The sequence below is a fragment of the Typopeltis vanoorti genome, chromosome 17 (genome assembly GCF_054136105.1).
Source record: "Typopeltis vanoorti isolate ZY-2024b chromosome 17, IOZ_Tvanoo_1.0, whole genome shotgun sequence".
Lineage (NCBI taxonomy): Eukaryota > Metazoa > Arthropoda > Arachnida > Uropygi > Thelyphonidae > Typopeltis > Typopeltis vanoorti.
The window spans coordinates 47,200,496-47,218,229 of NC_143565.1; the positions used below are offsets into that span (position 1 = coordinate 47,200,496).

Genomic DNA, 17,734 nt, shown 5'->3' on the forward strand with positions numbered 1-17,734 from the left:
ATCTCTTATTGAAGGTGTTTGTGACCCAACAGATAGTGAGTTATCCACCTCCAGCCTACAAAGCAATCTCCAGGATGTTCAAAAGGAGGGGAAAACTATCAGCACATAGGAGAAAAAGTCTGCTTTCACTCGTAAGTACTTGTAATAATATTATACATTTTTGGTGATCAGAATGGGATATGTCAATGAAAATCAGCACAAATTAATTTAATGTTTGTTTAATTAATTAATAATTAATGATCAATTAATTAATAATAAAAATCAGCTAAATTAACAAATAGTTATTAATTAATTCATTACAAAATAACCAAGGTGTTTCATGAAAATTTCAGGATTTGTGAAGTGTTCCATCCTAGGAAATCCTATTATCGGAATGGATTCTCCTTCTGTTGACATGCGTAGAAGTGTCGAAAGGTCTTGTATCTGTGGGCATACTATACTGCATAACTTCAAATCCGCATAAAAAGAGACCCAAGTGTATATAGTATTTGAGTAGCTGAGGGAGTAAACATTTAGGTTGCTCTTATAGAAATATTTAGTATGCATTGTACAAGATCTTTTAACAAAGATGGGTGTCATCAATTTTAGGTGTATCACATTAAGAATTTGTGGCTTGTGAGTTTTGCTATTGTGAGCACTCATTGACTCTGAGAGACTGAAAACTTGCAAAATGTTTTTCATGCACATGTGGGGCAGAAAAAATTAGAGGAATATTGATTGCAATAGTTATAACATAATATATCAAAACAACTGGCTTGCAATTGTTGTAGTACAAGATTTTATTTTTGAAAACTTTCCCATAATTGTAATCCTACTCCTAAGCACAGAACAATCGAAACAAATTTCATTACAATACAATTTGAAGCTCTCAACTCTCTCCCCCCCTCAAAAAAAAAAAGGAAAAAAAAAAGAAACATTAATTTTAAAACAAGGAAACAGCATGGTAAATCTTCATACCAAAACCACAACAATTGCTGTTGAAACACAGAACTACAGACAAATCCTACAGTAGTCTCAAATATACAAAATACTCTTATTAAAGACACGATTCAGTGGAATGAACAATTAACAAGAAACTCTGGTCTAAACACCACCAACCTAAAATACACTAAACCAGGCATTCCAACATACCCTACTGTAAATAAATGGGATGAGCTTTGCCACTCGCCACTTATATATGCGATCTTATATATATTAAAATTGTAAATACAGAGTCAATAAACTAAAATATTATAGTAATATCACAATATCCTGGCCAGTCTTGATATGATCCTTTTTACCTAGAAAGAAAGGTTCACATCAACATCACACTTTTCAGACACTGAATTAATGAAGACTTCAACTAGGATGCAGTTGTATATACTTTAGTGCAGCAGCAATCTGATTGCATAAAGATACCTTAACAGTTTGGTAGCATGCTGCCATGGGGATCTCATTTTCATGTGGCTCATGACATGAAACTAGTGATAAATTTTGTCCTCTTTACTTGAATCAACATTATCCAGAAATCAGATTTACTGCAGAGCATGTTAAAGAAGACTAATCTTAATGTGCAGATTGACAAAATAGAAAATGACATTGTTTTCATTGATGTGCGCGTACACACACACATACACACCACTGCCATCGCATTGAGAGAATAATAACACGTGTATCCACTAATGTAAAAATTTGGAACAGAAAAATCTGCATTCCATTTAAAACATACTATGATGAAGGAATTCTCAATGAATCTGTAGCATTCAGCCTATCACACAGTACCTTGTGTGATACCTTGAAATGGAACCAAGCAATCCAGCCACATAATGTTTGGAAGCCTTATAACTATTGCAAGTTAAGAGGACCTTCAAAGTGCACTACCATTCAAGTAATACTAGAAACAATTGAAATTAGAACGGGCGAAAGAACTAATGTCCTATTTTGGTACCTTCTAATGTTAGATAAAAGCAGATTTAAAGCTGTTAGGTGAAGTCAGTCTTAAAATGCTAGCTATGAAATTTTTTTGGTAAACATTGAGCCAAGAGGCTAAAGTGCTGCAACTTTTTAAAAAAAAAAAAAAAAAAAAAGTTAAAACTTTTTTTTTTTTGTTATCAGTAGCATCTTGAACTTTAATATGGTAAGTATAATAATGATCTTTCAGAGAAAAAAATTTTTTTTTTTTTCCTGTTTGATTCATTATAATAGCATTGTCATAACTGAAAGTTATATGATAATCTCCTTGTTATTGTATAACTTTTAAGTTATAATCATCCTGTTGCTGTTGTAATTGTTTGGTGTGTGATTGTTTTCAGGTTACATCTAAGAATATAGGTCAAGTATATCAAAGTATATCTTGGTATTGCATGAGCAATTAATGCCGATCTGATTTTGTGATTTAGAAACCAACTTTCTGCACAATGATGTTTGTTTTGGGAAGGCTAAATACAGTCTACTGATGAAATCAGTCCTTTCTTCCATTAAATATGGAAGAGCTTGAAGTTTAGAACATTGCTTGAGTATTGTTTATTGTAGTGAGGTATTTAATTTTCTCAGAATGTGAAGTATCCACATGACTATTGTTGACTCTATGGGCCATGATATTATAAACTTACAAAAGAAAGGCAGTATTATGCAGCAAAAATAAAGTGGATAGTTCACATTCTGAGCTAATTTAAATGCTCTCACTACAATAAACAATACTCAAGCAATGTTCGAAACTTCAAGCCCTTCCATATTTAATGGAAAAAAGGACTGATTTCCTCAGCTGACTGTATTCAGCCTTCCTAAAACAAACATCATTGTGTAGTAAGTTGATTTCTGCATATGAATTAATATCAGATTACACTTCTTTTAAAATCTTAAATGCCATTATCTTCCTCTCCACACACAAAATCAGATTGGCATTAATTGCTCATGCAATACCAAGATATGTTTCGGTGTACTTGACCCATATTCTTAGACATATCTCTTCTTTAAAAAGAGTAACCTGAAAACAATCTTTGTTATTTCTATTCAGACAATCTCAATGAAATTCCCATGCACTTATTTACTCATTAATTGTATTTGTTTCTTTTTTTGAATACTTATCATGAAAGAATCCTGATGCAATGAATACTTTTCTTTGAGGTGGTATGAAGTTTATTAAGCAGTGACTGATTAATAACTGCTTAAAAAAATTGAGATTTCTCTGACTGGTCACTAAACTGATATGAAAACTTATGAATAGCATGAATCAAAAGCAGTAACTTTCTTATCATACGAGGGTGGTCTGAAAAGTTCTCGGCCTAACAATGAAAAAATTAATTTATAATTTCAAAATTATTTTCAATTTTCAACATAATCTCTCTTAAGACTAATACAGTTATTCCAGCAATGCTCCAGCACCATTATCCCATCCCTGTAGTGGTTCTCAGTAAGATCTGCAAAATACCCCTCTACAGCTGCAATCATCTCTTGATTCAAAGAAAAACACTGACCAGTGAGAAAGAGTTTTAGTTTTGGGAGGAGATAGAAGTCAGAGGGAGCCAAATCTGAGGAATAGGGTGGATGGTTCAACAATTCATAGTACAGATCCCTTAATTTTCCCATTGCCAAAACACCTTCATGGCAGGTGCATTGTCCAGATGAAAGATGATTTTTTCCCCCTGCAAACTGTGTCTTTTCTCACGAGATTTTTCGTCTAGTCTGGTTAAAAGATCGGAATAATTTCCCCTGTTATTGTTTTATCCTTTTCAAGATAATTAATGAACAAAATGCCTTTAGCATCTTAAAACACCGATGTCATGATCTTTCTTGCCGATAGAACTAATTTTGTCTTCTTTGGCGTTGAACAACCGGCTTCTGTCCACTGTTTTGACTGCTGTTTGGATTCTAGTGTGTAATGTGAATCAAAGTCTCATTCATAGTGATAAATCGACACACAAAATCAGTTTTATTCTTGTTAAAATGCTCCAAGCACTGTTCAGAGATTTTAATGCAAGTGTGTTTTTGATCTGCTGTTAGCAAGCAGATCTTTGTGCACCATCTTGCACAAAGCTTTTTCATTTGCAATTCTTCATGCAAAATATATCTTGCACGTTCTTTTGAAATGCCCATAGTCTCATAAATTTCTCACATTTTGACTCGCCGGTCATCCAATATGATATCGTGCACTTGATCAATGATTTCTGGTGGTGTTACACTTTTTGGATGTCCTTCACGTGAATCATCTTCAAAGCTGGTACGGCCACATTTAAACTTGGCAGCCTATTTCTTAATTGTTGAAAATGAAGGAGAAGAGTGCCCATAAATTTTTATGATCTTTGAATGAATTTCTTTTGGCATTAAACCTTCTTTTACAAAGAATTTTATAACCGCAAGATGCTTAATTTTATCCATTTCAAGGGATACAGACACACTTTTGCTTCAGACAGCTGTATAAAACAAACTACTTGATAGAATGACTTGCAATTTCACATGGATGCTTATGACAGATGTACCAACTTAGAAAAATCTTACCGATAGTGTTGCCATATATGGTCGAGGCTGAGAACTTTTCAGTCCACCCTGATATTAATAATTATCTTGCAACAAATAAGTGTTTAATTTCTTAGCATTGTTTTCAACAAATCAGATGTCAATCCCTCTGACGCTTGTTTGGCAAACTAAAGCATCCTACAATTTATAAATGCATGTTAAGCTAGCCAGTGAAAATCTACTAGTTAGTAAATAAAAATAATGGTAGCCATTTAAACAGATTTCTCATTTTCATCGCATACAGTATCTAGTAAAGTCCATTTAATATTTCTACTTTGAACAAATCTGAAATATAAATGAAGAGAATCATCTATAACCTACTGCAGTGACTATGTCAGTGCAAGTGATTAATTACCTAAACTAAAAGCACAAAACAAAATCTGTTACTTGAATTCATCACTTGTATACATACCAGCACCGAATTATACCTTCATACAGATGTATGTACGCATCACTTGCACAGCATATATGCAAAATATTTGGTCACATGCATCACCATGTGGTCTAGGCAACTATTTAAGAATGCTGCTGGTCAGTAATTGTCAATAGTGTTCACACTGGGAAAAAACAAATCTTTCAGAGTTCGATAAAGCGCTTATTGTGGGTACCTGTTTATCCGTAGCCACAATTTTGAAAACAGTGGATCTGACTGGTTTCTCAAAAGGTGAGATAACCCACATTGCTTGTCTAAGAGGCATTACTGTGATCCTAAGACAGTCTGTCAGGAACAAGATCACTGTCATCTGAGAGGGCTTGTACAACAGACAGCTAGGAAATTGAAGACGATCGATATTGGCATTTGCTAAAGGAGATCCAACATAGCATTACATAAAATTTCTAATTCACTGGCCAGTATGTGTGCATTGCAATATTCCTGATCCTTGTTTGTTCTTTGCTAAGGTTATCTCGAGCACACTTTTACATTAAAAAAGAATCTCTGCTAAAACAAGTTAAATTTAAATTTTGCAGACATGTGGTGACTATTATGAATATAATTTAATTCAGCTCAAGCACCTGCATACATCTGCTATCTGTAGAAAATATTTATATAAAAAATCATGGCCAATGTGTCTCATGGTCCATGCTTTCCCAGGGATAGTAAAAATAGTGGGACGTGTGAATGCTGACAGAAGTCATGAAAATTCAACTCAAGCTGGTAATGAAGCTCAACTGTGTAATAGAATACAATGAAAATATGGGAGTAATTGATTAGTCAGACATGATAACTGGTGGAAAATAGTTACGATATATATATATATATATAAAAGTAAACACAATATACTAATGCTACATGAAGAGGATACTTTTTGATGCATAAACTTTGCATCACATTCGCGTTAATAGCCTGGGTGTGCATTCAAAAGAATGCACCTTTGAGCCCTTTGAAAAGATGTACAGATGGTGCAGCATGTCAAATTCTTAGCGTTCTAGTAGTTTTAAACTGCTCAGAAGGCAAAACAGGATGAGCTCTGAGACAATAGCACCTAGAGGCTCTGATTGGTTATTTGTCATGAGCTGCTGCTTTTGTTTTCTGAGTTTCCTCTGTTTTGCATGAAGTGCAAACTGACATGGTAGGCAAGTTTTTTATATATAATATAGACAACTTTTTGATATGTAATTTTCAATAAATTTATAACTTTTTTTTCCCAATTTGCCCAGTAGGTTATAGATACCTTTTCCCATATTTACAATGAGAAAAAGTAATGTAGTCGAAGGAGATTAGTCTCATCCTCTTCTTCCAAATTTTTACGCCTTTGAGTAATTCAAATATACCAACCAAATATAGCATTCTCCTTCATTATTGTTTTATACAGTATCTTAAAACTAACACATTGTCCTCCACTCTGTGCAGATTTGGTTACAATTAATTGATAAATTAAACCATTCAAAATTCCACGTATAAACTTTGAGGGGAGGTAGAGAACATCAAAATCAGCCATATTCACTTAGGAAAGCATGACCAGAAACGCCACCGGATGGTATTAACAGGGACACAAAGATGCAGAAATAACACAAGGCAGTAAGTAGTGTAAAAAAACTTTATTAGGCGTAACTGAACAGTTCAATAGTAGTTGGATACATAATATTGTTAACGAGGTGCATGTCTGTTATCTCAGCGTTCGTAAAACATCGCATGTTCTTCGTACGACATCGAAAGCTTGAATGAGGAAGCCCCAATTGCTCACCTGGAGCGCTGGCGAACAGAGTCACCTATCACTTTCGGATGGAGTTTCTGGTTATGCTTTCCTATGTGAATATGGTTGATTTTGATGTTCTCTATCCATCCTAAAAGTTTGTATGTGGAATTTTGAACCACCCTGTATATATTAAACAAATGAATTATAATCTTGTTTTAATCCTATATCCAAGCATAAGCATGAACTAATTTCATGACCCATCTGCTTGTGCATAGAAGTGGTTGACTAGATAAATTGCCATAGCATCTGACAATGCAAAACATAACATTATGATAAGGATTGCTACCCAGACTGTTCCCAACTGATGAGACCTCATTAGAATGAAATAGGTCTGGGTAGCAATCCTACATCTATAATGTTTTTGCATTATTGGATGCTAAGGCAACTGATATGAAGTCAACAGCCTCTACATATAAGTGGGCTATTTGTGAAGTTGCTTATGCTTGGGTGTAGGATTAAAACAAGACTGTAATTTCTGGTCAGTTATAATAGACATACTGAGTAGTTCTATTGAATGTTTGTGTAAGCTCTTGAAGTGGCATAGAAAGTTTCTTTTTCACCTACTGCACATAATAGTTAATTCTCAGATGCTGTACATTGAAAAATTACCAAAACATAATGCCCTAATACTCGCACATGTTCAACTAACTCTCATAAGAGAACATCCATAGTGTCCCCTGCTTACTAAAACTTCGTATGCTTTCTCCCTCCAGTCCTTATTTCTCTTCTGTACAAATTTCAAATCTACTCAATCTAAAATTATTTTCATATTTGGATTTGTATACCAAAAATCCCCTTAAACAAAACTTTATACCATCCAAATCAAATTTCAGATTATAATCTCTCTTTTATTTTAAAGAAATAAAATCATTAGAAACACAGTAAAGAAACTATATATACAAGACAAAATAGAAAACAGAAACTGAAAGGTTAGCAAAACTGATGTCTCATGCTAAAATGACAGGGAAAAGATCCATAGGAAGACCAACATTTAAGTTGATCAATGTTGTCAGAAGTAACCTAGAAGGCAGAAATATAAGATCTGACAATACTGGAGTGCCAACAGTGATATAGACTAATTTGGAGGGAAACTCATGACAGGGAATCAGTAATTATAATCATAAGCTTAATTGTGCATCATAGTATCCATCCTTTGAAGGTATATATATCAGGAAATTGATGATGATAGAAACAGCTTATTAGAAATATAAAAGATTTAACATCTAATATTTCTCTAGTGTAGCTAGTATTATCAACATTAATGATTGAGTGATCACACACACACAGATACAAATGATTATTAAAATTAAGTCAGGCTCACTCCAATACCTCCTTATAGTTTCTGCCCTAAGCATTTTCTGTAGGTATTTTTACAGGTGCTGACTTTGCCGAACTAGTATCTTTCCTCTGAGCAGCTGCCAGATACCCATTAACAGTCCAACTTCAAACCTACTTATTATCTTTCAAGTCCAAATATCTATGTAACCAACCTCCTATTTCTCTCCCCCCCCCCCCAAAGGACTACAAGTTTCCTACTATTCAGGAATAACACAAATAGGATTCTCATCTCTTCTTGATATCTAGCCTACATGAATCTGTTCATTTTATTAATGAAGCATAAGTATGCCACAGGAAAGTGTTTTGGGATTTGTTTCAACAAATCCTAGAACACGTCCCAACTCAACATGAACAGAGTTCAAGATTGGTGCTATCAACAAGAAGCATCAATGAAAAAGAAATAGAACTAGCAGAAGAATTGGATAAGTACCGGTTCAACATAAGGGACAAATACAAAATGTTATATTCAGGCAATAACAATTAGGGAAAAGAGGGAGTAGCTATAGTATTCAGCACTAAGGAAATGATTAATAGATATATAGATATGTTTTGGGAAATTGGAGAAAAGTATTATTGACTATGTTGTAGTTGATAATGATGTTTTCTCACTGGTTCAGGATACAAGAGTATATAGAGGATTTGAAATAGGAAGTGATCACTATTTAGATATTATTTCTGGAAAATTTTCCATGTTACTCCTCTGAATACATATTAATTTTCATGGCTATTTTGCCTATTTTTGTTTAGGAGTATATCCCTTTTATGATGGCTTTTTACTCAATTTTTAAGGCATTATTGATGTTTTAAAGATATAGATATGTGAAGAATATAAGGAAAGAATAATTTTGGACATTGTAGGATGTTCCTGGTTGTCATCTTATTGACTGAAAGGAAGGGAGGGGGGTTGGAAATGTGGAGATATAGAGATGTGGGAGAATTGCAGGTAAGACACTTAAAAATCTGGGTTTTAAGGGTTGGCAGTGAATTGTTTGGGAAGAAGGTGAAAGAGAAATTTTATGGGGAAAGCAGAAGGATAGAATATGATGAAACAAGATTAAGGGTGGGAGTAACAGGGTGTGAGTTGTTTCAACTGTGTGTCTCCTTCGGAGCTTGTGGGAAAAGTGGAGGCTATGTCATGTCTGCTTGGTGTTTTTGTCTTGGGTGTATATGTGTTGCTTTCTATTGGTCAGAGTGGTGACCTGATTTTTATGTTTTGGAGCTTCCAACTCTCTGAAATTATATTGGGTCAGTGAACGTTTTTTTTATGGATATTGTTTTCGATATTCTAAGCATTGTTTAATTTTCCTGTATGTCTATTATCACGGCTTTGTCAATTTGCAGGATATGCTTCTTTTCAAGAGACTGCTATTTCTGTATTTTCTATTCTGTTTTTCTTTTGGTTATTATTTAGTTTCACTATTTAGTTTTGAGCAGGATAAGATTGAATTTCATATTGAAAAGAAGAGTGTGTAAGAAAGTTTTAAAATGAATCAAGGTTGAACAGCTTTCAGAGGTGAATTGTAAATCCAAATACACAAACATCATTCAAGAAAAAAAGAAAGAGTTTGAAAACAAGAACCAACCTTTTGAGATTCAGCGGCAAATCCTGAAGAAAATATTGATCGATTCAGCCAGGGAGATAATGTGGTGAGGTTATCGGTAAGGATAGAAAAATCAGAACTTCCATGTTGGATTCAGGAAGTTAAAGAGGCAGTAAAGGAAAAGAAGCAAGCATATTGAAAGTTCCTGGTAAGAAAGTCAGCTTGTGCTCTTAGAGAATACAGAGAAAAATGTAAGAAAGCAAAGCACTTTGTTAAACTAGCTAAACAAAAGTTATGGGAAGACTTTGGTAAGAACAAAGAAAATAAAGAAAGGTGGCAAAATATTCTGGAAGCTATTGAAAAAGCTTAAAAATGTAGGAAAAAGTACCATAAAAGAAATCAGAGAAGGTAACATGAAAACTGAAGGTAGACTGCTAAATGAAATAAGCAGTGTCAGCATGATGGTCGAAAACTCCCATTTTGAATGTATTCTGACTACATATCCATACTTAAAGTAGAAAAAGTCATCAAAAATCTAAAATGTGGAAAGGCAGCTGGACTAGATGAAATTTGACCAGAAATGCTCATAAATGGTGGTATAATAGTTTTATAGTGGCTGCATTGTATAATTCAGAAGGCCTGGTCAGAGGGTCAAATTCCAGTTGATTGAAGCAGAACTCTCATAGCCCATCTATAAACAGACATATAAAACAATGTGAGAATTACATAGGTAATTTCCCTACTGAATGTTCTGGTAAGATTTATGCAAGTATACTTGAGAAATTGCTAAAAAAAAGTTGTGGAAAGGAAGCTTGCCGAAGAACAAGCTGGATTCAGGCCAAATAGAGGTTGTTAGTATCAGGTTTTTTACTTTAAGACAGATAGTTCAGAAATCTTGGGAATATGACAAGGATTTGTATTTACGTTTTGTTGATCTGGAAGGCATATAACAAGGTGCCAAGAGAAAAACTCTTCAAAACATTACAGTTATATGGTGTAAATGATACATTATATCAAATAATACAGTCTCTAAGCTGTATGTAAGTCAACAACTAGAATTGAAAAAAGATACAGGAAAATATCAGGTGTGCAATAAGGGTGCACATTGTCTTCACTGTTATTCATTATTTGTGTGGATCACATTATGGAGGAAAATGGTATTATATCTGATCTAATACTACTTATATCAGATATAATATACAAAATTGACGATGTATCTTAGCTGTTTATTTTCTGCAGATGTTATACTTCTGAATAAATCCAGCACAACCCTGCAAGATTCTCTGACTAAATTGAATAACTGTTGAAATAAATTTAGTATGAAAATTAGCAATAAACAGATTAAGACACTGAAAATAGGCATAAACATTGAAAACCTCAATTGTATCCTGAATTGAAAACCTATAGAACAAGTAAACATTTCAGCTATTTATTTTTACTAAATAATTTAAGGAAATTACAACGTCAACTAGGATATACATTAAAATAAATTTTAATATACTTCAATATTTCGGCAACGTCACGTTGCCATTTTCAAGAAACTTAAGAACAAGACACGTGCATACAGGCACAACAAACAGTAAGTGAGGAAGAAGCAGGAGGCCATTATTTCTCCTAAAGTCCTGATGGTGCCCCCTAGCGGGCAGTGTTGGTATTCTTGGGCGATTGGGCTGAAGGTCTTCTGATATAGGTTTCCCAAATTTGAGGCAGTCTCATGAAGCCAAATTTGTTGAGGTTTGGATTGTTTCTTAGGGCTGAAGCTGATTCCATGAAAAGCCTTTCATATTTGTATTTACTACGGTGTATTATCGTGGCTTTCTTCCACTGTATTCTATGGCAGGTATCCAGCACATGGTCAGCAAGACCAGAGTGGCTGTATCGGTGAAACCGGATGTAGTCCTTGTGTTCTGAAATTCTGATATTTGCTGTCCTGCCTGTTTGGCCAAAGTAGAACAGCTTACAGCTGCAAGGGACCTGGTATACACCAGGTAAGTCTGGGGTGGGGAGGTTGGTCTTTAGTAGAGTGGATAAGGGATGCCAATTTTTTATATGATCTGTAACAAGAAGTTAAGTCATGTTTTTTTAGGATTTTTGTAATTTTTTCTGAGGTGCCTTGGATATAGGGTATGATGATGGATTTAGAGTAATCCTTGTTCTGGGGTGGGGGGGGGGGATTACTGGTTTCACTATTTTTTCGATTTTTTTGGGGTGGGGGATAGCCATTGGCTGAGAAAGTGTTGAGAATGTGGTTTAGTTCTGTGGTTAGGGCACTGTGATTTGAACAGGTAAGTTTAGCCCTGTTGTGTAGTGTCTTAATGACTCCATATTGTTGCGAGGAGGAGTGGTAGGATTGCTGATGAATGTATCTGCCTGTATGGGTGGGTTTTCTATGGACAGAGAAAACCAAGGTTCCATCAGGTTGACGGGTGACTAGTGTGTCTAGGAAGGAGAGGCTATTGTTTTTCTCTTTTTCTAGGGTGAACTTGATCCTAGGGTGTTGGTTGTTTAAGTGTGTTAAGAAGGAGAGGAGTGTATCCAGGCCATTTGTCCAAATAGCAAACACATCATCATCGTAGCAAAGCCAAATGGTTGGTTTTTGAGGGGCAGAGTTTAAGGCTTTCTCTTCAAAAGTCTCCATATAAAAGTTGGCCAAGGGTGGGGAGAGCGAAGAACCCATGGCTATCCCCTCTATATTTGTTTGTAGAATTTTCCTTGCCAAACAAAATAGCCTGAGTTCATTGTGAACTGAAATAGGGCTGTGATATCGGGAGGAAATTTAGCTTGGATTAGCTCTGAGGATTCTTTGAGTGGGACATTTGTGAATAAGGAGGAGACATCAAAACTGACCATTATGTCAGTGTATTTGAGTGTAAGGTTTTCTATGCTGGCTTTGAAGTTGGCTGTGAACTAGTAAAATTATTTTACTAGTTGACGTTGGAATTAAAAATTAATTCCAACGTCAACACTTCACACTAATCACCTGCCAGCCTGATGGAACCTTGGTTTTCTCAGTCTATAGAAAACCCACCCATACAGGCAGATACATTCACCAACAATCCCACCACCCTTCCTCGCAACAATATGGAGTCATTAAGACACTACACAACAGGGCTAAACTTATCTGTTCAAATGACAATATCCTAACCACAGAACTAAACCACATTCTCAACACTTTCTCAGCGAATGGCTACCCCCCCCCCCCCACCCAAATCCAAAAAATATTGAAACTAGCTAAGGATTACTCCAAATCCATCACCATACCCTAAATCCGAGGCACCTCGGAAAAAAATTACAAAAATTCTAAAAAAACATGACTTAACTTCTTGTTACAGACCATATAAAAAATTGGCATTCCTTATCCGCTCTACTAAAGCCCCCCCCCCCCCTCTCCCAGACCTACCTGGTGTATACCAGGTCTCTTGCAGCTGTAAGCTGTCCTACTTTGGCCAAACAGGCAGGACAGCAAATATCAGAATTTCAGAACACAAGGACTACATCCGGTTTCACCAATACAGCCACTCTGGTCTTTCTGACCATGCCCTGGATACCTGCCATAGAATACGGTGGAAGAAAGCCACGATAATACACCATAGTAAATACAAATATGAAAGGCTTTTCATGGAATCAGCTTCGGCCCTGAGAAACAATCCAATCCTTAACAAATTTGGCTGCATGAGACTGCCTCAAATTTGGGAAACCTACATCAGAAGACCTTCAGCCCACTCGCCCAAGAATACCAACATTGCCCGCTAGGGGCACCATCAGGACTTTAGGAGAAATAATAGCTTCCTGCTTCTTCCTCACTTACTGTTTGTTGTGCCTGCATGCACGTGTCTTGTTCTTAAGTTCATTAAAATGGCAACGTGATGTTGACGAAATATTGAAGTATATTAAAATTTATTTTAATGTATAACTAACGTCTAAGCTTTTCCACGAGAATTCAGCTATTTATTCACAATTTTTAGTAAAGATGACAAATTTAATATGGAAATGGACAACAGAGTTAGTGAAGCTGGTATGGTCGGAAGTTAGCTGAATAAGTTTATATGGAATAAGAGAGAAGTTAGTCAAAACACTAAATTAGCTTATACAAGACTGTGTCAAACCATTTTTAACTTATAGATTTGAGAGCTGAGTTATAAATAAAGCACTTGATCAACGACTGGAGACCTCAGATATGAGAGTTCTGAGAAAGTTTAGTGGAGCGAACCAGTGGCATGAATGGTAGTATCACATTAAAAATAAAGATATTAGGAAATTTGGCTTCCTAATATATTCATATCGATTGCGATTGTTATCATTCAGGAATGTGTTGGCAGGTCTAATCTCAGGTGGTATGATCAGTTAAACAGAAAGGAAGAGGAAAGATTGGCAAAACAAGTGTTCTTTTCCAGGTTGGCAGGAGAAAGACTCGGATGAAGACCAAGATGTAGATTGATTGATACAGTAAAGAGTGCCTTAAAAGATGAATATAAGATCTGATAATATTGGGATCTTGACAAATAACAGATTAATTTGGATGAAAATTGTTGATTGGAAGTTAGTAATGGTGTAACTTTTTCTTGTAGTACTATTGTAATTATCCTGTATCCCCTGTCTCAAGGATATATATATATATAATAGGAATTTGATGATGATGGTTTCCTGTAATGTGGAGATGAACATTTGTGGACCTAAAAATTAGAAGGAAAGTAATTGATGGGAGATGAACTCTAATCACTGGGAATATTCAAATTCAGTGATCAGTATTTTTTTATTGCACTATTTTGTGAATTTCCTAGTAATTATTATATTCCAAAGGATTTCTTATACTTTCTTTATTGTTGATTTAATGAAGATCATATTACCTTGGAAAGTTTTTTTATGAAATTCATACAAAAAAAAATTCTATTTGTACCCCCCTCCCCTCCACTGCACTTGTCTGGTGATAAATCTGTTTTGTGGTGTAGTTGTAATCTCTTAGCTAATGCTCTTTACCTATTGTAGAGTATTTTTGAAAGCAACCGTAAAGCAGTAGTTGTTCTCATATATTTACTTTCAATAAATAAAGTACTTAATTTTGAACTCAATAAAGTACTTAATACACTTAATTCTTTGATGTTTTATTTCCTCATCTCAGAATCTATTATTTCTGCTTACTAACATATATGATCCAAACAGTGGCAGATTGTAAATTATACTTTAATGCAAATGTGGAGATATGGTCACATTATTGTCCAGTTTTTTTATGTATGCTGTATTTGCAATTTCTGGTCTTTTTCAGGTGCTGATATTGATACTCTCTGTGTAGCCCCAAGACATGTTGATCGATCAGATTTCTTTGGTAGTTATGTTGAATTATTAAAGCAGCAACCTGAAGTTAAAGATCTAAGGGTAACTCACCAAAGCTCAATTTATTAGTGTTATTTCATATAGCCTTTCTAAATATTTTGGCATTTTCTATCATCTGTTTAGTATCTATGTAAAGAAGTTTGCTTTACTTTTTTGTTGTCTGTCTGTAACCCATGTAATATGCAATAATCCAAATTTTTGTAACATACTGAAAGGAGTGCTGATAAGAATAATGCTCACTTGATCTAATTGTACATGATTTTTTATATAGATCTTTTACAGCCTTGTAAAAAAAATAAGCTGAAATTGAAGTGTACGATTATGCTTTTTTTGTGGCTTGAGCCAATAGAGAATGCAGTTACATTGATTTAGTCCCAGATTGCCAGCTCATCCTTGTTTGTTCAGTATTCAGTAAATACCTACTAATGGAGTGCTCCACATGAAGGTGAGGATTGGACATTAGGTCAGAAGCCCTGGTTGTTCTCAGCATTCCTTAAAGATGATGTGAAGGTCTCCAAGTTTATCATATATGCATATTCCTATGATAATACTCTCCTATTTCTTAAAAATCAATCTTAACTTTCATAACAGTTAAGCAAGTTAAGAATCTTCACACTTCCATATATTTAAAAAAAAAAAAGAACAACAAAAAAAAACCCAGCTTAATAATTCTATGACACATAAATAAAAAGAAATATACAACATTCTGAATTTAACTTTAACAATGGAAACAAAGATAAAAAAAAAGATAATTCATTCACATCCTATCTGAGCTCAAAATATATTAACCTTTTAATCTATTGAAAACTTTCTGTGAACGTAGCTAAGTGTAAAAGTAACTAAAGTCATGGGAAATTCAGTGAGGACATTGAAGATAAATATCAGAAATATGGCAAAATGTTCTGGAGGCTATTCACACACACCCTAGAAATGGAGAAAAGGGTACTGTAAAAGGAATCAAAGATGATAATGGTGACATGAACACAGAAGATAAGGATATCTTGGATGTCGTTTAGGGATAGGATTTTTTTTTATCCTTCAGACAAACTAGCTGAGAACAAATACTAATAGGAACAGCCATAAATAAAAAATAGTACAGTAGATTCATAAGTGGTGAATTTGTTTAGTATGACTTCTAACCTGTATTGTACATTGCATTGAATTGTCTAATTCATGTTCCTAAGCTGTGTATGCAAGGTTTCTCGGATCATCTCATGAGGATACTTAAGTAGTCCCATAGAAGGCGAGTCGCTACCTCATATCGAATCTGCAGTGAGGGAATCCCAAAGAGGTTTCATTTGGTCTATTGAAAGTGGGACCTATTAAAGTGAAGTGCAAATTCTAAGCCTTGCCTTAGGCTACACTCACTATATCGGCTGTAATACTGGGACCTGGATTTGCTGAAGATTGGTGTGTGTGTGTGTTTATTTTTATGGGAAGGATGTGAAGCAGAAACCTGGATTTAGAAGTTAAGTAAAAACTTGCTTAATTATTAGTATACGCAAAAAAAAAAAAAAGATTAACAATAAGAATGCATTTCATGCAAATTTTGTGGATTGCATTAGAGATAATCAGCATTTGCGAAAACACATTGAAATGTATCCAAGTAGAAAGCAGGCTGTTTGAGCAGCTATTATAAGAGTTTTATATTAATTTCTTTTATTAATTTAAATTATTTTAAAAATTGATTCAGATGATATTCATTCATTTTTTTTAGCTTCTAAAATAAATACTCAACACAGCACTCTAAATTTCCACATCTCCATACTGGTTAGGAAACACTCATACTGATAACTTTTATCCATAAAATCCTTGAAAATGGGTGATTCCAAATAGTCTGTCATGATAATTCCTTGGAAAATCCAAAAAACAGTGGCCATCACCTTTCCAGCTGACAAAATGGTCTTTGCTTTTTTCAGTGCTCTTTCACTCGGCATTGTCTACTATTTTGACTGCTACTTGGACTCAGGTATGTAGCGGTGGATCCATGTGTCGGCAGATTAGCACAAATAGTGTAGGCCGAATGATTATTATGGGAGACATTAACTATGGGGACATTGATTGGAGGGAGGAAAGGGGGGTTTGAAGGTATTGGATCTGATAATAGCATTAGAAGATGTATCCATAACTAAGGTAGACACTCTGCCTCCAATTGGGGAGAGTGACCATATGGTCTTGTTCTGGGAAGTTGCCAAACACATGGAGTTCTCTGTCAAGAAGTTTATGTACAATTACAAGGCTAGTGATTATGAGAGACTCAGGAGTCATCTTGGAACAGTGCCATGGCTTGAGAAGCTACAAGGAAAGAATGTCAGTAGTGCATGGCAAGTGGCCAGAGATTGCTTGAGAGTAGCAATCTCTGACTATCAGACTGCATACCCAAGGTCAGGAGGATAAAACAAGTTGGAATTAGTGGATGAGTAATGATATAAAGCAAGAACTACAAAAAAAAAAGAAAACATTGTGGAGGAAATTAAAAAAAAAGTGATCAACATACTCACGAGCAGTACAAAGTGCTAGCAAGAAGGGTGACTAGTACGGTAAGTAAGGCCAAATCAGACTATGAGAGAGAATTAGCCAAACAGGCCAAAGTAAACCCAAAAGAGTTTTTTTTTTTTTTTTTTGTTATGTAGCAAGTAAACAGTGCTCATGGTAGGAAGATGACTGAACCAAAAGAAGTAGTTGAGTTGTTGAGTGATAATTTTGCAAAGGTGTATCATCCATGTGGTGATATTGCAGTTGCTGATGTTACACAGTTGCATATCAACATTAAGGTAGATGAACAGGAGGTGTTCAGCATATTAAAAAATATGAATGTGAACACAGCAGTGG

At 34.9% G+C, this 17,734-nt stretch overlaps 1 protein-coding gene across 2 annotated transcripts in view; it reads left to right on the forward strand.

The window, feature by feature from the left end:
- hrg (poly(A) polymerase hiiragi) overlaps positions 1–17,734 on the forward strand; it is a 374,011-nt gene that overhangs the window by 116,651 nt on the left and 239,626 nt on the right. For both annotated transcript variants that reach the window (XM_090407503.1, XM_090407502.1), the window contains exon 5: positions 14,835–14,944. In XM_090407503.1, the coding sequence (XP_090263629.1) occupies positions 14,835–14,944 (110 nt within the window). The remainder of the gene's footprint in view (positions 1–14,834; positions 14,945–17,734) is intronic.